Below are 24811 nucleotides of genomic sequence, written 5' to 3'. Positions count from 1 at the left end.
TACACGCCGACATCCATACTAATGTATGCGCTGATCGGCAGTCTACAGGGACAGTCATTTTTGGGGGAGGTCTTGGAGGAGGAACTTCCCTCCACCCCCCCTCCTAATTCCTGGCGACGGAAGCAGCCAAATTTGGACACTGAGATCATTGTGCTGCACTCTGTTCCTCTGCTCTGCCTCTCCTCAACTGGTATTGTTTATGCTGATTTAATATTGTAATCTATAGATACATATTGCATACTGTGTTTTTCACAATCGGGACTATTCTTCTCAGTTCCTTGGGATTGGTGTAGGCTCAGACATTTACCTAGTATAGAGACTTGGTAAAATCTTGTTGTACTGTGTACAACTACCAGTTTTGTATTTGTCTGAGAGGCATGTTGGTGTCAGTAGCTGAGGGGGAGTACTGACATTGGATTACTATTTGGAGGTCTCTGGGGTACCTCTTTGGTAAGTTAGCTCTCAATTTAAAAACACATATGTATGGCCCAAATATATGGGACTCTCATTGTTTAGAGTAGGACCACCCTATTAGCAAAAGCACCTTGACGTGGTGGGTGGCTTCAACATACGTTTGCAAATGTGTGCAACTGAGACTTTTTGCATTTTTATCTACAGTAGAAATAGCAGATCTGTTGCTGGCTATAGCAGTGTGCTGGGGGAATTTGTCTATATCTTTAAAACATGTCTGAGACGGGGACGTCCAAAAATAAGGGATCCTCTGGTATTTCTGCACTATTTTATACATGTGCAAGATGTAATGCTGAATTATCTCTTGGACAGTCTAACCAGGAAACTCTCTGTGCGGCTTGCGAAGCTGAAACCCAGAAGCGACGAGGTCCAGCTCAGGGGGCAACAGCTATGGAGGAACTGCTTTGGGCTAAGTCACTAACAGTCATGATAGAGCCCACCAGGGTGATGTTATGGTACACAGAGGTACGTGATGTTTCAATTTCTCGCACTTCTCCACACCCCCTAGCTGCTGCAGTCCGATCTCCACACCCCCTAGCTCCTCTTAGTCCGATTCAGCTCAGGGCGAAGAGCGCCTGCTTACAGTATCACAGAACCAAGAGAATTATTTCTGATGCGGCCCAGGGCCGTGATCGTGACTCTGAGCATTCCTCAGAAGAGGAAGGTGAGTTTGACATTGATCTACAGGAAGAAGACTCACTTAGTGCTGTAGATTCTGCCTCTGCCCATAATGTTGTTAACCTCATTTTGGGTATCAGACATACTTTAGGTTCTGCAGATCTGGAGACCACGACTCCTTCGGGCTTTTCATTGTTTAAAAAGACCAAAGCGGGGGCGTGGCCTAGTGTCCGGACTGAATGGCCGCTTGTAAGAGAGGCTCTCCCTTTGCCCTTAAAATAAATTGGAGTCCTCGGGGACATACTGCTCCATTCCAAGCAGTTACTGAGGAGAGGAGTCGGGGAGCCTGTTGCCGTCATATAGAGGTGTTGTGTCGCCTCTGGGGCTGTCTGTGGGTCAGGTTCGGGTGAGTCCCCTGTGCCTGCTCTGGATCCACGCTGCTGTGCACTGCAGCTCTGCACTAATGGGGCTGGCGACGGTGAAGTGGGAGACACAGCGGGACCCTCAAAAACTGTTAGGGAGTAGCGCCCCCCTGTCCCCATCTGCCCTTACTTACCTGTCTGGATCCTCTGAACGCAGCCCTCATGGCCCGGCGATACCGAAAGTCGTGGCGCCATCATAGCCTTCTATTCCGGCTCCACACACATACTGACACACAGTCAGGCAGTGTCCTTGAGGCTCCAGCAGGTGGCGCTGTCGCCTGCTCCTGCATTAGGAGGCTGCAGCTTTACTGAATAATCTGTGCGTCTCCAGGGACTCCTGGTGAATGGAAATAAGGATGACAGCTGTGTGAGTCACAGCATTTACACCTGCTATAAAATAACCCTGAGAGCTTCAGAAGTGAGCCTGCTTCCACCACTGAATATTGGCTCCCTTAAAGGACTGTCTTGTATATGTCTGGATTGTCTTTCTGTGACTGTGTTTCCAGCTGTGAATCTGCTGCCACCTAGAGTGACGGAATATGTAATATCCTCAAGTCTTTTTTTGCTTGGCCAGAAAGCTGCGGGATTCATGGGTTATTCAGATGATGTTGATGGTTAAATGAAAAATTAACCACTTGAGCCGTGCTCTAACCTAACCACTCTCCATGATATAACACCTGATGTCATATGTAGTGGGGGAGTTGCTGTTGATACACATGTGCAGTATGTCCTGATTCTCTTGTAACATTATGCCGACCAAAAAGTTGAAAGTTACCAAGCCTGCTCCTCTAGTGAAATTCTTTTGGATCTGGCTTTCCTGTATCGTCGTCGGAGAAATCTCCAGCTCAAGCCATGTCAGGACAAAGTCGCCAGATCTCTCATCCGTTTCAGCCTATGGCGCAGCCAGAACCATTGTCTGCCTTACAACCATTGGAAATGGATGGTCCAGTTACATTGCGATGTATCCAGTCTCTCCTGTCAGCCCTTAAAACAGATATAACTTCTGAACTCAGAACATCCATCAAAGAAATTAAGGATGAAGTGACCGCCCTCGGATCCAGAACGGATCATTTGGAGCGCAAATTTTATGAACTGGTCTCTTCCCATAATGACCTAATCTCAGAGCACGATCTCCTGCAGGAAGAGGTCACTGGGCATAACAACAAATTGGTAGACATGGAGGATAGATCACGTCGCAACAGTATAAAGATTCGAGGTATACCTGACTTTGTTACTAATGCTGACCTATACCAGTACGCCACTGATCTGTTCAATAAGCTTTTACCGTGTGCTTCCAACACAGATCTTTTTCATGGATCGGATCCATCGTTTGCCTAAGGCTAAAAATGCTCCGGAAGGTTCTCCTAAGGATACCCTCCTCAGGGTTCACTTTTACAAGGTCAAAGAACAGATTCTGAGAGCTTCACTACCTTCATCTCCAACTGGTGGGCAATTAGGTGACCTTCAACTATTCTCGGATATTTCAGCGGCTACCTTGGCCAAGCGCAGGTCATTTTACTATATAACATCAGCTTTGAGATCGGCCAACATAAATACCGCTGGGGGTTCCTGACCAAACTCCTCGTTCATAGGAATGGCACTTTGGTGGTAATCCCATCCGCGGATTAAGGCATAACTTTGCTGAGAGACTGGGGTAGTCAACCGTCAGAGTCAACTGTCCGTACCAAAGTCATCCAGGTTTCCAAGGAGTGAACAACTCCCAATCCATGAGATTTTCTTTAGTCACTGGTACCTTAAGAAATAACATGATTTACAATATATCAGAATTTGTATCTATAGGTTCAAAGTCTGGATGTTGTATTCCTTTACTTTGGCTATTTTCTTGAGTACCTTAACAAGAATTTCTGGTTAATTTGGCTCCTGCCCTCTTTCCCCTCTGTACTGGGGTTGAGCGGGCACCTGCCAAAATTTTGATGTTCGGTTTTAGTACCTAGTTGGCATAGTTATTGCTGCTGTTTTAATTTTTAAGTTCTCAAGATGTTTTACTCTGTTTGAAATGTAACATGTTTCTCGTGTTATTTAATCCATGAGAATGTCTCCATAGATGAGAGAGCACTGGTTGTGGTGAATAGATACAATTGTGTCACCGATTGTTTTGCTGATGTTTCTATGACCATGTTAAAACAGTACTGTATATCTCTTGATTGGAGGGTTTTAGGTTGGAGCGCCCAAGGCCCGGGTGCACGTCCCCCATGTTGCTATCTTTTTTTTGCCACTCCTTTTTCTTTTCTCTATTTAGTGACAAAAGTAATAGTACCCATAGGGGAACTATTTTTTGGTTTCTTTTTGTTTTTGTGTTTTTCCCCTCCCTTTTGTGTCTTCCCTTTTGTTTCTCGTCATGTTACAGACTGTTTGGAAACGGAAGCCGCCGAGACTGGAAATCAGGGTAAGCTGTCTTAACCCCTTGAAAAATCCTGGATAATGTTAAAGTTTTTCTCTATTAATGCGAAGGGCCTGAACTCCCCTAATAAAAGGAGGGTTGCCCTTAAAAGCTTTTGCAGCTCAGGGTGCAGATATTGTAGCTATCCAGGAGACTCATTTTTCGAGCCACTCCTCACCGCAATTTCATAATTCTACCTACCCTACATGTTATGCTGCTTCAGGGCCATTTAAGAGAAACGGGGTAGCTATATTGATAGGTGCTAAGTGTCCCTTCAAAATGGAGAAACAGATCTCTGACAAGAACGGCAGATACATAATCTTGGTGGGGAAAATGGGCCGCCAGTATATTATGTTGGTATCTCTATGCTTCAAATACGCAGCAGCTCCCTTTCCTCAGAAAGCTGTGCCAGGCTGTTCATAAAGTTAAACGAGGGATGTTATTTTGTATGGGGGACTATAATGTAGCCCCGGATCCGAAATTAGATCGCTCATCTACCCTCTCCAAACAGTCTATGTCTTCGTTTAATGCTGTTTCTCTAGCGTTTTCTCAGGTGCTATCAGAATACGACCTGTATGACGTGTGGCGGGTGTACCACCCGGGTGAAAGGGATTATACATATTTTTCACATGTACATAACTCATATTCTAGAATTGATATGATTCTATCTGACAAATGGTCCCTCCAACGTTGTAAAAAAATTGAAATCCTTCCTATTACTTGGTCGGATCATGCCCCCATAGTGTGGCACCTGGAGTCCATTGCTGGGAACCGACCGTCTAGACCCTGGAGATTGGCAGAACACATACTGGCTAGTCCGGAGGGCTCTCGGATAATGAGTGACACCTTGGAGTCCTACTTAGAAACTAATAAACCACTGTATACACACACTGGTGTGCCCTTAAGGCCGTCAGAGGGTCAGCAATACAGGCTGCAGCAGCAATTAGGAAAACGCAAGCAGAGGTACTGACTTCTTATGAGTCACAATTAGCGTCCCTAGAAGTTACACATAAACGTAACCCGTAACCCCCGAGACACTAAGGTTAAGGATGAAATAGCGAATATGCATTGGAAAATTAACGATATTTCGCTGCTACAAATAAATAATGCCATAGCTAAGTTAAACCAGAGATTTTACACATTAGGTAATAGAGCTAGCAAATTGGCCCGTAAACTTTGCGGGAAGAATGCTATCAATAGATTCAAATCTATACGTAACCCACGGGGCATTCATATTTCAAATCCTCTCTCTATAGCAAACAGGTTTGCCTCTTATTATGAGGATCTGTATAACCTAAAGAAAGACGTAACTCTGACCCAGCCCTCTAGTGAAGTAATTAACAATTTTCTTGCATCTGTCTCGCTTCCATCCTTATCCCCTGAGGAAGCGGAAGCTCTGTGCTCGGAATGGACGGAGGAAGAGGTTAAGGCCGCTATAAAAGCTATGGAGCGTGGGAAGGCTCCAGGCCTGGACAGATTTACCCTGGACTTCTATTCCTCCTTCCAGTCCGAGCTAATCCCGATTCTCACCAAATTGTTCAACTGTGCCACTAATGACACGTTCTTTCCGGCAGAAATGCTTGAGGCCCGAATAGTCACCATCCCAAAGCCTGGAAAGGAACCCTCGCACTGCCACAATTATCGACCTATAGCGCTTCTTAATCTAGATCTTAAAATTTTTGCTAGGATGATAGCCAACAGAATAAATCCTATTCTATCGCAGTTAATCCACCTAGATCAAGTGGGTTTTGTACCGGGAAGACAGGCCCCAGATAATACTAGGATGGCCCTGAACATCTTAGAGACTCACTCAGCTAGCTCAGTTCCCTTATTATTGGTGTCTTTGGATGCAGAAAAAGCTTTTGATAGAATTCACTGGGAATATATGGTTGCTGTCCTCTCCAAATTTGGATTTGGAGGTTTTTTCCTTCAAGCCATATCTACCTTGTACACTATGCCCTCAGCCAGGGTTCTCAGCAATGGATTCCTCTCCTCGGCCTTCCAGATCACTAACGGTACCAGACAAGGTTGCCCCCTTTCCCCTCTGATCTTTGCTTTGGCTATAGAACCCTTGGCTGCTAGGATCAGATCGTCCGAAGAAGTGAAGGGCACGGTTATCAGTAAATACCATTATAAGATTTGTCTTTTTGCTGATGACGTATTTCTATTTATTACAAATCCTGAGACTTCTATCCCTGCAGTATCTAGAATCCTGAAAGAGTACTCAGAATTATCTTATTATAAACTAAACACTGGTAAAACAGAGGTTTTAGGGGTGGCCCTCACACAAGAAGCTTTGAATTCTTTGAAATCGCTTTATAATTTCCAGTGGTGTCCCCTTTACATGACATACTTAGGCATACGCATACCTATGGATCCTAAGCTAGTCATTGAGTGTAATTACCAGCCACTATTGGGGCAGTTTGATAAGCTTGCAAAGTCATGGACAAACTATGAGATATCTTGGATTGGTAGAGTGGCAGCGGTAAAGATGATGTTGCTCCCGAAGATACTGTATCTGTTCCGCTCTATTCCCTTTATAACTCCTATGGCCCTCCTTAAGAAATTTTATACTATTGCGTTCAAGTTTATTTGGAGCAACAAGAAGTCTAGGCTCTCTAGAGAGAGAATGTTTAGATCTAAAATAAAAGGTGGCTTAGCCGCTCCTAAACTGGAAGCATATCAACAGGCGGCTATTTTGGATCAGCTTAGAGATTGGCAGGCCTCCCCCCCACTGAAAAAACCATGGGTGGACATTGAACAGCATAGTCTCTCTCCATTCCCACTAGCAGATCTATTATGGCTGGACAAACCTAGTAGACCTAATCCAGTCCCCACATAAAGGAGCATAAGAGATTCTCTCACCATCTGGGATAAGATGATGTCCCTTTTACCAGAATACCAGCTCCCTTCCTCTAGTCTCTCTACTATAGCATTATCGCAACTAATCCCAGACCTCCGTCTTGACTCTTGGCACAGGCAAGGAGCTAGACGTGTGCAGGACCTCCCTGGAGGGAGGGTTTCTTCCCAATTACAAGCTAAGTATGATATCCTTGTCCGCGATTTTTACAAATATCTTCAAGTAAGGCACTGGTTACAAATACGCCCCTCGCATTTGGGGGTGATAGGACCCCTCCCCCCTGGTATCAAGGTGATTCTCTCCCCCACATCCCACGCATCTGGTATTTCCCTATGGTACAGGACACACTTAACTCCTATTGACAATCGTGTTTTACCGATTCAAGCTGTCTGGGAATCTGACCTAAATATCACTATTTCAGAAGAGGTATGGGAAAGAATTTTCCTAAACATATATAAGATGTCAAAGTGTATTAACCATTCGGAAATGTTGACTAAAATTGTTCACAGGTTATATCTTACTCCAGATAAGCTGCATAAAATCTGGCCATCAGAATCTAAATATTGTTGGAGGAATTGTGGTGAAATTGGTACGCTTTATGCACATCTTTTGGTCTTGCTCGAAACTTCAGCCATTGTGGACCGAAATCTTTCATGTAATCTCTCAGGTCTCCAAAAATAATATCTCTCCTTCCCCAGATATGGCATTTCTTCATCTGTATCCTAAACATCTCTAGCGGCATAATCATTATGTCACTGGACATATTCTTATTGCAGCAAGAGCTGCAATAGCCCAGAACTGGAAATCACCTCTAATTCCAGCACTCCCTAAAATTATTAACAAGATCCAACATAGCTACAAAATGGAAACCATAAGTTTTAATCAGTTTACAGGGGCTTCCTCCCCGCTTGTTAAGTGTTTTATATGGTATGAGTACTTTACGGATCATAGTTCAATCTTTGATCCGTGCGTACTGTGGAATGGGTTTTGAGTTAAGTTGAGTACTTGGGCTAGACCCAAAGGTACACTTTCTATGACCGGATAGTCTCTTGTCTTGTCTTGCCCCCCCCCCCTCTATCCGTCTGTTTTTCTTGTCTGTTCTCTTTGCCGTCTTCGGCTTATGTACACTGTGTCGAAGTCGTATAATTGGATGAACTAAAGTATATTGGTTAATATTGTTTTATTGGCCGATTGCACTTAGTATGCCACGCTACACGTGGCATACGGCGATCGCACGGTAAAATACGCATGCACACACTCGCATGACAACATTTAGTTATTTATGTTATTCATATTGGATCCATTACACAGTAATTTATGAGCAGACAGTATTTGGTTTATTATTAGTTTATATATTATGATTATATGTACACTTTAGTGTTATCTAAGGTTCAGATTATGGGAAATGTGTCATGTCTGATATCATATTAATCCCCTATTCATCAGCAGCTGTCCGGTTCCATCACCGAAGAGATCGCATATTGCATACTCTAGTTATTGATATTGGGGAGTAAATAGCCAGATTGATATCAGACATGTGATATGCTAATGAACTCATTGTAACTGGAGCACATCCCCTGGAGAGATGACCCCCACCTTTGGATTCCTTAGATTGAATCAGCCTATGACCTGTTTACCCTGAGACCACCCTTGTCTGGACCTATAGAAGCAAACTACGTCATCTCTATTGTTCACTGTGTAACACTGACTGTATATATAATCATAGCTGCACCCCCACCAGCCTCAGTCTTCACTGATCACAGTATTCAAAGGGTGAATCACTGTCCACTGGTGCCCGTGGTTAGCGCAGCGTAGCGCAAGCAGTATGTATTTATCTTTTGGTATTGGCTGTACTGTATCATAATATAATGTATTGAATTGTTGACTATTTACATCTGCTAAAATAAATCACTTTGTGCGTTAGAAACAATACAATCGCCTATGCAATGCTTATTTGAAAATGATAGAATTACTTTAATAACTGGGTCATAAGATGTGTTTTTAGTTTGTGTTCAGAGGTTTCTGACAGGGAGGCCTCTTCAGATTCAGTCAGACAATGCCACAGGCGTGGCATATCTGAATTACCAAGGGGGAACTCGCAGTATAGGAGCCATGTGGGAGACAGCCAGGATCATGGTATGGGCATAGCGCCACGTACCCCAGACATCGGCTGTTTATATTCCAGGCGTGGAAAATTGGGAGGCCGACTTCCTCAGGCAGTGGGTTCAACTGGGCGAATGGTCTCTCAACAAGCGGGTCATTGCCCTCCTAGTGGAACGCTGGGGCATGTCGGAGATCGATCTCATGGCATTCAGGCTAAACCATCAAGTTCTCCTGTACGGCTCAAAGTCTCAAGACCCTCAGGCACATTTCACGGATGCCATGTCTGTTCCATGGCACTTCTGGCTAGTGTACCTGTTTCCTCCGATTACCATGCTCTTGCGGGTACTAAAAAAGCTAAAAGGAGAGCGGCTTCCCGCAATTCTGGTAGCCCTTTATTGGCCACGCAGGGCATGGTTTTGAGACATTCTGAGATTTGCAACAGATCCTCCCTTAACCCTGCCAGTGTGACCGGATTTTCTCGTTCAAGGTCCTGTTCTCTGCCACGATTTAGTTCGACTAATTTTGACGGCGTCGCTATTGAGACCTTAATTCTCAGGGCCAAGGGTTTTTCATGAGTGGTTATTGGTACTCTGATCAAAGACAGAAAATTGTCTTCCTCAGGCATATATTATCGAGTCTGGAAGGCTTACATTCTTTGGCGTGAGGCCCAGGGTTTCCACACATCCAGGTTTAGCCTTCCTAGGTTGCTAGCCTTCCTTCAGGCTGGCCTAGATAAGGGGCTCCCTCTGTCATTCCTTAAGGTTCAGGTCTCGGCGCTCTCCATTTATGTTCAGCGGAAGCTAGAAGCCACCATGAATGTTCAGACCTTCCTACAGGGGGTCCTTCATGTGCAGCCTCCTTTCATTCAACCAGTAGAGCCTTGGCACCTCAACCTGGTGCTCAATGCGCTCATCCATATGCCGTTTGAACAGCTAGATTCGGTGGGTTTGCGCCATCTCGCTGGGAAAACGGTATTCCTCTTGGCTATCTCGTCAGCCCGTAAAGTGTCGGAATTAGCAGCACTGTGCTGCACTTCCCCTTTCCTAGTTTTTCACGAAGATAGAGCGGTCATTTGCACCAAACCCTCCTTTGTTCCGAAGGTTGTATCCAGGTTCCACTTAAATCAAGAGATTGTGGTCCCGACTTTCCGCCCTCCGTAATTTTATTTTTCGTCATCCTCTTCAATTGACGACTTGCTGTCACTGGATGTGGTTCGTGCTCTTCGGTATTATGTTGACCGCACGGCCTCTGTCCGTAAAACCAAGGGTCTTTTTATTCTTTACGATGCGCAGAAGCGGGGTGGCTGGCTTCCAAACAGTCTATTGCCTACTGGATCACTTCCACCATTTGACTGGCTTATGCTCTAGCATCTCTGCCGGTCCCAGTATAGTTGAAGGCTCACTCTACCAGAGCTGTTGGCGCTTTGTGAGCGGCGCGTCATGGGGCCTGCGGAGCAGCTATGCAGAGCGGCTACATGGTCATCTGTCCATACATTCTCTAAATTCTACAGGTTGCAGGGCTTTGCATCCTCTCATGCGAGCTTTGGGCGCAAGGTATTGCGTGCAGCCATTCCAGAGCATTAGAGGCAGCTTTGGTATGTCTCCAAATGGTGTCTCCAAATGGTAGGAAAGGGAAAAGAAGATTTTTACTCACCGTAAAATCGATTTTTCTTACTCCATTGGGAGACACTGCGCACCCTTCCTTGCTCTGTAAATAGTTCTGTTGTGTATATTTTATGCGTATATTCTTTGCCCTATTGGGCTTTCCCTTCCTCATAGGCTTGGTTAGTCAAAACTGAGGAGAGGAGGGGAATAGTAGGGGAGGAAAATGAAGATCAAAGAAGTTGATAAGAGCCTAAACTCCTACACCCACTACTATGCCTCAATGTCTCGCAGTGTCCCCCCAATAGAGTAAGTGAAATCGATTTTACAGTGAGTAAAAATCTTCTTATTTTAGACATGAAGGGCCTCATTTTAGACTCAAAATACTGTGTATAGATGCGGTTACATCAAGATAAGCTTTAAGTGTACCTTAATGCAGCCCCAGTAAAGATACTCTAGTCATAATCATCAACTTTGTTTAAGTAGAAAGGAATAATAAACAGAAAATAGCCTAAAAAAGAATAGCACCAATGCTTGTAGTCTGTGCTAGTTAGCTCTAATGCTGGGGGGATCAAAAGCATGCGGCTTTCCCTCAACCAAAAGGGGCTATTGGCAAAAGGCCAAGATAAGCTGGTCACACTTTAACAAGGAATCCAGCAATCTGGGATCCCCCTGTTTTAATATGCAACTGTTGGGTATGCAAAAAAGCTGCTGAACCCCAGGGAGAACCAACCCCGTGCAGAAAAGCAGTTTCTCACAATTTGCAGAATAACTTTTGCGTATATATTTTATTTCATATTTATAGGAAAGTACATCTGATCTTTAAAGAACTCCAATTAATCAATAAGTTATTCTAAAATACATAGTTATTCTAACCTCTGGGGTCTGGGGTTCCCCCAAAGGCTCCAGTGCTCTGGCTACTTGCCTTTATTTTCGATTTCTTGTTTTGAATAGGCTGTATAGATTGTTTTGCCTTTTACCTGAGAACTTATCAGTTATTGGTGTGGTCTGTGGTCACCAACAACAGAGATGTGTGGTTGAAACAAGCCCGTTTTACAATCATAAAGGAGGGTGTCACTGGATCGTTGTAGTCCTGACCAAAATAGGTAATAATAAAAATACCAAAATAGGTATTTCTAGAGAAACTTTTTGAACTCCACTAACAGCTAAAATTATTATTATTATGGAATTATCCTTTAAAAACACAGTAACATCTGTACATTTTAAACGCTTTTTTAGTAATATGTTATGAAGTTTTGAAATTCAGTTGTGGAATATTATTTATTAGCCATAAAGCATTTAGCGTTAGGAGCAAATTTTGGCAAAAACCATGTTGCACTACGCAGGGGGAGGGGGCATGACCTAGCTCAACTATAAATTGCAATGTTAAAATAAAATTGTCCAGTATTTGTGTGCAACGTGCAAATGCAGCCAGTATTTTCCCTGCATGTAAGAAAAAACAATAAAGGCATTTACATCACTTGTATTGCAACATGGTTTATCGAGGAACATATTTGCTCCTCTGGTGTTTTGTTGTTTTTATATTTTTTTGCTTTGCTCCTAACTAAATGAGTCCCAAATGGTTTATTTTTTTTCTCCCATTTTCTGTACATAGGACGGTTGGGTTTACTGGATTACGATTTGGTGGAAATGAGCAATCTTCATAGACAGGTTCTGCACATTGAAAAAAGACAAGGCATGTCAAAAGCATTATCTGTTGTGAAAACACTAAAAAAGTAAGTATTTTCTTTCCCTAATATAGTTAAATTGTCTTGCACACCTTTAACCAAACTTAATCATTATTCAGTCAGGCTGTTCCTTTTTATTCTATAATTAGGCCTATTGCAAAGGAGAAAACTGTTTTAATTATAAGCCTAGAAGGGATAAACTACATTTTAAACCGCTTGTCTGCATTGAAAATATAAATGGTAAAATGATTAATAAATTACTTGTCAATATACTATAAATTTATTACATATAATAAATGATGGTCTGGGAGAAAAAAAAGGGGGACCCCTTAGCAAAGCAATATCAAATTACCACAAATAATACCTCTGAAAGACAACCAATGGTCCCATGCAGTAAAGGGTTTGTGTTAATATTCAAAGCAAGTAACAAGCAGTACACTTAACAAAGGTTAGAGAAACCCCATGCGCCATGTCACCTAACACTTGGGCCATAGCACCCACAGTCTTTTTGAGCTGTGCCATGCGTGAATCACAACTTTTCTATGCGCTGCTGTGTCACTGTGCTCAGAGGAGAAAGCTTTGTGTATGGCATCAGAGAGCTCTGCTATGAGTTGTCTGTTCTGACCCCTGACATTGCCATGTAATTGACGTCCCAGTATACAGTGCACTTGGTTCGAAACTCTGGAGCTCCAAATTTAAACTCACTTGATTAAGGGGAAATGATGGAGGAAGGAGGGGTTAATAAAATTTATGTGTATGGGTGAGGGGGGTGTTAATTATCATGAATGCAATGACGATGATGAGGGGACAGAATGATGGTAGTGATTAAGGGGACAATGCAATGCAGGTAGAAGAATATTGAGTGGGCATTGATGATGCCGAGGAGGGGGGTTGAATAGATTTAAGGAGTGAGGGGGAGCATAGAGAGTGAACATAAGGGGGGGGAATTGTGAGATGGGATTAAGGTGGAGATGAAAAGGGAAACAGAAGGGTTAAGATGTGGATTAATGGGGGTGTAATGTCTGCAGGGGTTATCCATGTATATAGAAGATGGATATTTGTATGCTATTTATTAGGGAATGCCATATAAATGTTTTTAAATCTGCTTGGTTCCATTTTGTACTGGATTAAAAAAAAGATGGTGTGCTTCTTTTTTGTTTGATTATTGATAAGGACTTGTTAAATGTTTATTGATGTGTTTAATTGTTATGCTGTGCATATTATTGTAATATCAAGTCTAGGTGAGAAATGTTTTGCTTTTCTGTAATGTTTAGGTTAAGTTGGAGGAAAATATGTTTTGTGTTTATTGGTCAATTAAACCTGTTTTCCTTGGCGTGTTTTATGTAGGGTTTTTAAAGTGAATGTGGTATGTTGCTGGTTATATATGTTTTAGTACACATGTATTGAAGTGTGTGAAGACATTTGAATGTCCTCTATTTGAATAGAGCAACTCCTAAGAGTTTGTTAATGCCAGCCTTTGTTGCAAGTACTTTTAACATGGGCATAACATCTTCTTACGAGGAAGGGCCGTAAAAAGTACAATAGATAACGCCACAGTGTGTAGTACATTGATCATTAAGGGGACCTAGCAATGAGTAAGACCGCCAGAATATTCTGTTGGTTGAACTAGTATATTTCAACTGTTTTCATCCCGGCCGTAGAGAACTGGGAAGCCAACATCCTTATTGTAGTAGGCACCCATGACCCTGTCAGTTCACCAGTTGTCTTTCCTTGGGCCACTTTTAGTAGGTACTAACTGCTACATACTGGAAGCATCCCACAAGACCTGCCATTTTGGAGATTCTGTGACCCAGTCTAGCCATCACCATTTGGTCAAAGTTGCTCAAATCCTTTGCCCATTTTTCCTGCTTCCAACACATCAACTTCAAGAGCTGACTGTTTACTTGCTGCCTAATATATCCCACCCCTTGATAGGTGCCATTGTAATGAGCTAATCAATATTTTTCACTTCAGTGTTTTTTTGTTTTGTTTTGGTTCTTGTAAGTTTTTTTTTTTGCAAGATCATGAAGCAGAAATACAACAAACAGGTGTCAGTGGTTTTATGAAAATAGCACATTTAATAAACTGTCTTCCTCTTTATTTCCTCCAATTGTTCTTTATCGTCCATCATTCAGTTTATTACGGTTTGATGCTAAACTCGTTTGTGTTGTAGGAATGGATGAATGCAAGCTATTAAAATCCATGTTGTCTTTTTTTTTTTATGTCTGCACCTTTCAGGTTGAATTCATCAGTTGAATATATTCCATATCAAGTGATGTTAAATGCTGGGAATGCTTTACAGCTTATACAACAATATCCTTTATATATTTGGTATAACTGCAAAAGGAAAAACAAAACGAAATTGAAAGGGAACAAACATCTATAAATATACTACTACACATACAAAGCTACCAATAATAGATAATATATACCATTATAATGAGCATGTAGTTTGATATTTCTTCTCAGTGTTAAATAAAAACAAAACAAAAATCCACCATCTACAGTCATAATATAATTTATCACTCATCCATGGAAGACACTGGAACACTTGGGTAAAAAGTGTGGTGACAGGAGCTTGGGTACTTTAGTTTTACCAGCAATAACTTAAACGTCTCCCCCTCTATACCTCAATTGCCTGCCTAGGAACCTCAGTATTTATTTATTTTTAGTGCCTGCTGGAACTGAGTGCTTGTTTGCCATATGCAGCCAGCCACTGAACCTTTGTTATGTTTTATTTTAAGGGTTTGGGGGGTCCAGGTCTGTCTGTCATAGCAACTCAGCACTAGGCACAAGAAGGTTAAGGAGGCTGTTCTTTGAACTGTAAATACCCTGCAGTGCTGTGGGCTAGGTGACATCCCTTCAGTTCCTTCTCCTAGTTTGGCAAACCGACAAGAAGGGATACAGAGGGCCTCTTAGGAAAAGCTAGCAACAATAGCTCCTACTGCTCATTGTCTGCCCTTTCATCTGCAGGGAAGCAGTGGTTAGGTGTATTTTCTTCCTCATCCTCTTGGATTGTGCTACTGCTGTTGTGCCTTCTCTTTTCTTCCCTCATTTTTTTCTATGTGTGGGAAGGGGAATATGTCCATGACCAAACCTGGAGGTAAGACAATGGAAAAGATTTTTGCCTGCTCCAGATGTGTCTCCAAATTGCCTTGCACCAGTTTGGGATACATGTCCTGTGTTTGGCATATGAGACGTGAGTGTTCGCCTGTGGGAGCACCCACTAAGATGATGAAGGAACCCTGGGCCAATTCTCCCTTGAATCTCCCATGGCAGCCTCGGGAGCGTAATTTACTCCCCTGAGTCTCTCTCCCAGGACCCACCTGGTTCTGCCTTAACATTGCCAGATGAGTCAGCTTGGGCTCAGGGCCTGGCATGGTCAGTACAGGGACTAGCTCAGGTATCTTCTTCATTGGAGAGAGGCTTCTGAGAGCAGCCATCAATTCTAGACCATTGCAATGTCCGCTTCCAAGGGCTCTCCAACTATGGAAGGGTCTGAATCTGAGTTTTCCCTCCTACAGGAAACAAGAAGTGGACAATTTAGTGCATACCGTCAGCAATTAAGGAAGAATCGGACAGTTCGCTGTTTAAGAGGAAAAATAAACCATTTCCTTTCCCTCATTGCCTTAGTTGTTAGACCTGCTTAGTGAAGCGAAGACTAATTCTGATTACAGATTTAAAGTCTGACACCGATTGCAATCAGATTGTCCTCTCCCTAGTGGGGATATGATGAAATGGGAATTCATGCCTAGGGTGAATGCTCCCATAACGCGCCTGTCTGAGACCAAGACTAACTCCATTCTGAACATGGCTAATTTACGAATAGCACAGATAGGAAAATTGAGTCCACGCTTAAGACTATTTATACTGTGACAGGGGCATTCCTTAACCCCTGCTTAGCTTGTTTGGGTCAGTAAGGCTGTAGAGAGGGGCGGTTGGAGCAATTGGCAGAGCATCCGGAACCCGAAAGGTCAACATCCTTATTGCTAACTCTGGAGCACATCAGTGAGGCATCAGAATATATTGGGGAAGCCACAATTGATACGAGCTAGCATTTCAGTTTCGGCAGTCTTGGCAAGCCGTGCCTCCTGCCTTCAGGCTTGGGAGATGGACATGGAGTCTAAAAGGAGTCTCTTTTTACTCTGTTTTGTTCCAGACTGACCAAAATGTGTGCCCAAGCCACATGGGGTAAGAGTTCCTTTCTTCCTGTTAATGCCCCTAGACCAAAGGGACCTAGGTTTCACTCCTTTTGACCCTACAGGAAGGCCAGTGGTCAGACTTCCAGGGGTCAATTCTATGGCCCTTAGGGAGTACTGCAAAAAGTTAGATGGGTTTTAGCTGCTAAGTATCCAGCTCCCAAGCCCTCTAGCAAACAGTCATCATGACTGGCAGGCTGCCAATCTAGGAACTCCTGTGGTGGGAACCCATATGCTGCTCTTCTGATACCAGTGGTTCGGTTTCACCACAGATGCCTTGTTGAGAGGCATTGTAAGTCCAGGATTCTTCACATATCTCCTGAAGTCTTCACCCAGATGTTTTTTTTTTTTGTTTGTTTGTTTTTTCAGCCAGGGATTTACCTGGAGACAGAGCAAAACTTTTTGCGCAAAACTATTGAGTCCCATATTTAAGCAACAGTGATTATACCAGTTCTGGAACATCAGAAAGGATTGGGTTTTTCTCAAACCTTCCCTTTTCCAGAAACAGGACCGTTCCTTTTTACCTTTTCTGGAACTGAAATCCTTAAATGTTCAGTTGCAGAGAGACTGCTTCAATAGGGCGTTCTCGTGTTTGGTTATCAACATAGGATGAGTCCATGAAGAACACATACTTGCATGCTTCAATCTGGGAGTCACCACAGAGCCTCAGTTATGCACTTCATTCGCACCACTTTCCGTTTTGTGCCTTGTCATTCAGCTTGGCTACATGCCCTTGGTAAATGCTCGGGATATCAGTCTGGTGCTTGACAGCCTTTTACAGCATCCTCCTTTCAAATTATTTGAATTGGTGGAATTGAAGTTCCTTACCTGGAAGACTGCCAGCTAGAAGAGATTTGGACCTAGGATCTGTGTTTTGTAGGTCACCACTTCATCTCTTCCTTGAGGACAGTGCTGTGCTTAAGCCTAAACTTCCTTTAAGCCCAAGGTGGTATACAAGTTCCATCTTAATCAGGACATTGTGACACTGGCCTTAGACTGGGATAAGTCTCTAGAAGAAGTGGGCTTTCTTTGTTCTGTGGATGTTGTTAAGGCATTGAGGACCCGGTATTTGCGCAGGACATGCCCTTTTGGTCCTCTACAATGACCACAAGAGAAGTTGAATAGCGTCTAATATGTCCATTGCTAGGTGGATTACTTTAGTAATTCACCAGGCTTACATTGGAGCCTTAAAATATGAGGGCACATATCATTAAATCGATGGGTTTTGCGATCCTTATTCTCATTTAATATCGTCTTCTCCTCGCCCTCTTCTGTACTCCTCGCTCTGTCTTTTCAGGCTTTGTTAGGAAAATACTGAGGTTCCTGGGCAACAAATGCGGGTATAAAGTAACTCAGTAAATTTAAAGTGCCCAAGTTCCTGCCACCACACTCTATACCCCAGTGTTCTAGCGTCCCCCTATTGGACTTCCAAGAAAGGGATATAAAGCAAGTCCAAAATTCCATTTTTTGCAATAAATTAATTTTCATTGTGAAGTGGGACAGATGTGCAATTTTAATCCAAGCAGTATGATTTGATAACTTACAAAGAACAGGAAAATGTTTCATCTACAAAAAAAAACATTTTTCCACCCTGTTGCAAGCCTCATTATATTAATATTTTTTTATTTGTTTGTTTATTTTTATAATATTTATTTATTTTAATAAAAAAAAATATCTAAAAGTTAGAATTCCACAGATTTGTCTACAACAGTGTTTTTCAACCTCTACATGTACACCCTTATAGCTTTACATGTTACCAAGCAGACCAATGTGACTGTGCTTATTTAATAAATACTCCCCTTCATTGTGTTTCTTTAAAAATAAAAACATGAAATTTACTGGTTATTTTGAGCTAAATTTTGTTTTAGTTTACATACCACATGTTAAGCTGTAGGATGGCCCTCACAAGATCCATATCATTATCAAACTATTCCTTAATTAACTTCTAACATATGATGTAATAGCAGATTGCTCTGATAATGTCCCTACTAGATACTTAGTCAATGATGCTTGTGTGCTAGCTGGAAAACCATTAGTATCTACCAGTGCACTTAGATGGGAAGGCCAGGTAAGTTGTTGCTTAAGTTATTTTTGGAACCTTTAGCTTGCTTTGTTGAAATGTTACTTATTTCTACATTGTTTTGATGTCCGCAATATAATTGGCAGTATTGCAGCATTTGTGGTCAGCATTAATGTCATATTCAACAGTTAAAAGGGTGGATACTACAGTAAATTAAAATTCTTGATGGCTGAAGGCTGTAAAAAAAAGATATATAGTGAGCCTCACATGCTTCCAAAAACACAAGCCTGAAATGCCTCAGGTCCAAAATGACCTATTTAAATATAAAACACTATTTTTGCTATAGTGAATAGGGGATGCCAGAGATTTTTCCAGAGGAACAATGAAAGCACTGATTTTCATCATATGGCAATGGCAGGGCTGTCAAAAACAAGAAATTATGTCATAAGTGCTTTCTGTTTGGCATCCTCCGTTATGGAATTATGAACAAGCAAGTGTGCTGTGTGCTCCTGTGCTGGGTCGAAGTTGTCAGTAGTGGAGTAAGTTTCATGACAGGATTTTTTATCTTCTTTCTCATGCCATATTCTGTAATAAAGCTTGCTGATACAGGAAGTGTCTCCACATATGACACCATTTCTCAGTTTCAAAAGAGCCAATCTCTGCTCTGTGGTATTTGGAAGGACTGTCTTTTAAAACAACTTGGGTTTGTCTAGGGCAGAGGTTCTCCAGTCTTACCTTTTAAGTATTCTTAGTCATGTATATGTAAATTTTAGATGTTTGTCCTAAGCCAGTAATTATTAAGACATAATCTTCTATGGTTACTTGAGGACTGGAATTGATTATGTGGTCTACAATATTTTATCACTTTAAAATAAAGCAAAACGTTTTTGATTGCTTCCATGAACAATTAATAATTTTATTTTTTCCAGCTAACCGTGTATAATCACCATGATGGGCCATGTTACCGTTGCTTATTCCCTGTCCCACCACCCTCCGAAACGGTTACAAACTGTGCAGATGGTGGCGTTTTAGGTATTGGTAAGTGCTTCCATTTGTATTTGGTTCATGACTGTCACATGGACTTGTAATTGATATACTTATTAGGGAAATGACTAAAGTTGGGATGGAATTGTCTAATATATGGTAATGCCACGTTGTTATTATACACCTTTTTAATTATGTAACTTGTACATTTTTATGTTTGTTTTAGTGCCTGGAATAATGGGTTGCATACAAGCTTTAGAAGTGCTCAAAATAGCATCTGGAATGTCCTGTATCCTTTAAGGCAAACTAAGCTGAATTTGTCAAACAAATAAAAAACTTAAGGTGCTAGGTGACAACTGAACACAGTGATTAGTAAACTTACAAAGAAAAAATATAGACGAAAACATACATTAAGTTTACTTATTATGTTTAAGCTCCTGTTTGGAAATATAATACCTGAAATATAAGATAAAAACAGAAGCACGAAACATAGTTTAACATGTTTCAAAAGTCAGTGATCCATGTATCTATGCAGTGAATAGCCTACCAGAAATAAAATCAAACAGAGCATATCTGATGTGAGTGCGTAATTTGGAGTAGAGACCTCCTCTTTAGCTCTATAATGTTAGGAATCCTGATTCCATACGAGAGGCTGAAACTCCACAGAATAAGGAAAATAGTGTAATATGTTCTTTAAAGGCACAATACTTATAGTTTTTTGCATACAATTGCGCACCAGGTGTGATATTTGTTTAGACATATATGGGGGGTATTCAATTGTTCGTCCGGACCGCCGAAAAACTCGCGCTCTAAAACTATTACCGTTAATACGGTAATATTGCGCATAAAAACCGTTCATACGGTAATTTACTCGCTGAATTTCAGCTGCGAGCTGAAATTCAGCGAGTAATTACCGTATTAACGGTAATAGTTTTAGAGCGCGAGTTTTTCGGCGGTCCGGGCGAACAATTGAATACCCCCCATAGAATTAGTAAGAAAACTGAGCAGCAAGATCAAAGCTCTGTTTGGCTGCACACGCAAATCGCCAAATTTGAACAGATCCAGTTGTTTGGTGCTCAGGGGGATCAGACGGATATATTCTAGTGGCTCTAGGGCCTGTAGTTGAAAGATCGCAAACACAGGCTATTAGCAGTTCTCTGCATTTACCAACATGCCCAATAATGATCCAATTTGATTTTGAACAGTTTATTATAAATAGGAGCCATTTCGGAGGCCAGCTACACTCCGATATATAATAGTACCTGCGGTATGCATAAGGTAGAGGGGGTAGAGGCACCAATAATAGGAAAAGTATTCAAATTTACCTTGTAAAGATATGTTTTGAAATGGTCATTTGAATTTCACTTGGACCTAATTTGACCTGAACTGGTGATGTTTTAAATTTTTGCCTGTCATGATAAATACATTTTAATGGACCAACCTCTACCCTCTCAAACCTGTTGTGCAAAGCTTTAGTAAGAATGCTCACCGGAAATGTTGTTAAACCATAGTAAGGAGGAGTCTGTTTTTTTGTCTTATGTTGAAGTGCAATTAGCTTTCCATCTCAGCCAATCTTCCTCTCTAGCATGCTGAGAGACAGTATGGGACCACAGGAGGTGTAAGTAATCTACTTGGATCTGCAATGTATCAATACCAGATAATTTAGTTTGGATTGTAAAGTCACTGGGGGATTTGGGGTGGTTCGCTCACATTTATATTTTCATTGTGGCACACTTCTAGAGGATCCTATGCCACTGTTTGTTTGCTCCCCCAAAATGTAGGCAAACTATATGAATAAAAGTCTAAAGTTACTCTGTTCATTGCAGTGTATTACAAAATATTTATTAACTGCACATATAGAAATTACATTATCAACACGTTCATATTTTAAAACCAGAAAGGATGCACCATACACTTAACCAACAAGATTATAAAAAAATAGATATTTCTGATATATAGTCCAGTTTAAATGACAATACAAATTCAATTCCAATCTTCATCTCATATGCCCATCAGTTTTGTAGTATTCTGTTTAAATCAGACATACACTATATGGACAGAAATATTTGGACACTTGACCATTACATCAACAGTGACTGTTGATGTAATGGTCAAGACATTTTATTCAAATATATATACTTTAATATGGAGTTGGTCTCTCTTTTTGCAGTAATAACAGCTTCCACTCTTCTTGGAAGGCTTTCCACAAGATGTTGGAGTGTTTCTGTGGGAATTTGTGCCCGTTCATTCTATAGAGCATTTATGAGGCCAGGCACTAATGTTGGACGAGAAGGCCTGGCTCGGAGTCTCCGTTCCAGTTCATCCCCAAGGTGTTCGATGGGGTTGAGGTCAGGGCTCTGTGCGGGCCAGTCAAGTTCTTCCACACCAAACTCATCAAACCATGTCTTTGTAGTGCTTGCATTGTGCACTGGGGCACAGTGATGTTGGAATAGAAAAGGGCCTTCTCCAACCTGTTGCCACAAAGTTGGAAGCATAGCATTGTCCAAAATGACTTGGTATGAAGCATTCACTGGAGATAAGGGGCCTAGCCCAAACCATGAAAAACAGCCCCATTATATTATCCCTCCTCCACCAAACTTCAGAGTTGACATAATGCAGTCAAGGAGGTAACGTTCTCCCAGCATCCACCAAACCCAGACTCACCCATCTGACTGCCAAACAGAGAAGCGTAATTTATCACTCCACAGAACACGTTTCCACTGCTCCACAGTCCAGTGTCTGTGTGCTTTACACCACTCCATACGGCGCTTGGCAATGGTCTTGATAATATGAGGCTTGCATGCAGCTGCTTGGCCATACAAACCTTTTCCATTAAGCTCCCGCTACACAGTTTTCGTGCTTACATTAATGCCAGTGGAAGTTCGTAACGCTTCAGCTATGGAATCAGCAGAGCGTTGGCGACTTTTACGCACCATGCGCCTTAGCAGTTGTTGCCCACGCTCTCATTTTATGTGGTCCTCCACTTTGTGTTCCTAAATGCTTCCACTTTCTAATATCGCTTACAGTTGACCGTGGAATATCCACCAAGGATGAAATTTCACAAACTGTCTTATTGCAAAGGTGACATCCTGTCACAGAACCACGCTTGAAGTCACTGAGCTCTTCAGAACAACCCATTTTGTATCACAAATGTTTGCAAATGTAGACGGCATGGCTTGGTGCTTGATTTTATACACCTCTGGCAACGGGTCTGATTGAAACACCTCAATTCAATAATTAACAGGTGTGGCCAAATACTTTTGTCCATATAGTGTATGTATAGATTTCTGTCATCATAAATATTTACCTTTGTAGTTTTGCATGATGCAAACACAGTGATCCACCTGACCTCAGCTCTAGTCCTCATATCCAGTCCCTTGCCTAGTCCTGCAGCCTCCTTCTCTGTAACATTACTTCCTCTTTTAGAAAGCAACCCAAATCCTGGTCCATTCGCTCATAATTTTTCATCTTGACTACTGCCGCCATCTCCTCACTGACCCTCCTGACTTCCACCTTCTAATGCTGTTTTTAGGCTCATCTTCCTCTCACGTTCTGCAGTTCTCCGTAAATCCCTTTATTGGCTCCCTATCTGTTTCAGAATTGAGTTCAATCTCCTTCCCCTCATAAAGCCATCACCAAAAATTCTCCCTGATACATCTCTGCCCTTGTCTCGATAAATACCCAGATCTGGCCACTCCACTGTGTTTATGACCTTCACACCTCTTCAACTCTCATTATCACTTTCCTCTCTCACCTCCAAGACTTTTCCCGTACTCCCCCAACCTACAATCCTTCAAACGCTCATTTAAAACTCATCTCTTCATGCTCGCCTATCCTACCACTTTCTGGTGGCATCTTACCCAACACTTTTTCTTTTGTCCACAATCTCCATTTTTTTTCCCAGTTGGTCCTACTGTCTCTCACCACCCCTCCCTCTATTGTCTTATGTCTGTCACTCTTTTATGTCCTGTCAGGTCTTTTGCTACATTCTATGCGAGTCCCCAAAATTTTACTCTCATTCATCTGTGCTACTTACGCGTAACTGCCTCATGTATTTTTTATTTCATGATTGTCCAGTGCTACAAATCTGTGGCGCCTTATAAATAATGTAATAATCATAGTAGTAATAAAAGCAAGAAGACCATACTCCAGCTCCAATCATTATCCTTCTCATTGTGGTACTCTAACCACATTCCTTTTCCTTTTTATGTGTGAAAAGAATTGCAGCCATTGTTGAGTAATCAAAAAAAAGTGTGAATTATTCTGTGGCAGGAGGGAATCATTTGATTTTATAATGCCTTAACTTTTTTATTTATAGCATCATATAGTGGTATTATGCTAATGTATGATGCACTAGATGGACGATTCCGCAACATAAAGCTTCGAGGCAAAAAACCTGATTGTGCAGTTTGCAGCAGTAATTCGGCATTTAAAATTCTTGAAAACTATGAGGCTTTCTGTGGCTCATCGGCTTCAGACAAGGTTCTAGGAATTATCTTATTTTGAATAATTGCTTTTGTTTGTCACAGTGTTGGTAAATATATTTTCCCATTTTCAATTGCAGTGTAAAACATTAAACATACTATCCAATGAAGAAAGGCTAACAGTTCAGGTAAGAATTCCAGAAAAGTGAACGTTTGCAAACTTTTAATACAATCATATGCTTATGAGCATGGTGGACTGCAAAATGCAACTTCTATGGAGTTGAGTGAGGCTTTTATCTATGCATCCTCTTTCTCACTATTTTAGACAGTTTGCATTAGTGGTTGTTTTGTCTCACTTACTCTGTATTACAAACAAAAAGAAAAGAGAAAAGTTATCTCTTCGCTATCAATAGCTTAGAATAGTATGTTTAGATTTTACTTACACTTACATACAATTGCATATACTTAAATAGACTGAAAGACTGGTCTAGAGGGTTATCATCACTGGCTATTACTAATTGGACTTTAAATAGTATAGAAATTGATATCTGTGGATTACACACAATTATGTATGCAACAATGTCAGTATAAGATATCTTGGGCATTAAAACAAACAGCCATTTGAGGGCTTCATGCTTATTGTACTTATGTATTTGAACTTGTTTTATTTAGTGCTGAGCAGCTGCATGTGTGGTGGGCACCAATAATAATTTCAGGGTGCTGACTCTACACTACTATTTGTGTTTAGCCCTACAAGGGGACTTGGATATAATGAGTATTAATATGGCAGACTATATATAGTGTGGATAAATGTAAGGCAGACGTGTTAAACTTATGGGCCGCATATGGCCCATACGCATATTTTTTGCGACCCTGCCAGGGCCCAGAAATAAAAAGTGCTTATCTGACACAGCCTAGTCCTACGCCCTTCTTCCCTCCTTCATTCAAACTTAATGTTGGGCGTGACGACATCACGCCCGACATTTGCAGTAAGAAACGCACAGAGAGCAGCCTCGAGAG

At 41.7% G+C, this 24811-nt stretch overlaps 1 protein-coding gene across 3 annotated transcripts in view; it reads left to right on the top strand.

Annotated features, from left to right (window-relative positions):
- MOCS3 (molybdenum cofactor synthesis 3) overlaps positions 1–24811 on the top strand; it is a 72430-nt gene that overhangs the window by 25020 nt on the left and 22599 nt on the right. For all 3 annotated transcript variants that reach the window (XM_075203342.1, XM_075203344.1, XM_075203343.1), the window contains exons 4-10: positions 12092–12212; positions 14403–14481; positions 18318–18431; positions 19313–19421; positions 19594–19656; positions 23686–23849; positions 23932–23979. In XM_075203342.1, the coding sequence (XP_075059443.1) occupies positions 12092–12212; positions 14403–14481; positions 18318–18431; positions 19313–19421; positions 19594–19656; positions 23686–23849; positions 23932–23979 (698 nt within the window). The remainder of the gene's footprint in view (positions 1–12091; positions 12213–14402; positions 14482–18317; positions 18432–19312; positions 19422–19593; positions 19657–23685; positions 23850–23931; positions 23980–24811) is intronic.

The sequence above is a fragment of the Mixophyes fleayi genome, chromosome 3 (genome assembly GCF_038048845.1).
Source record: "Mixophyes fleayi isolate aMixFle1 chromosome 3, aMixFle1.hap1, whole genome shotgun sequence".
In the NCBI taxonomy this organism is placed as follows: domain Eukaryota; kingdom Metazoa; phylum Chordata; class Amphibia; order Anura; family Limnodynastidae; genus Mixophyes; species Mixophyes fleayi.
This window is presented reverse-complemented; position numbering and strand designations above follow the sequence as displayed.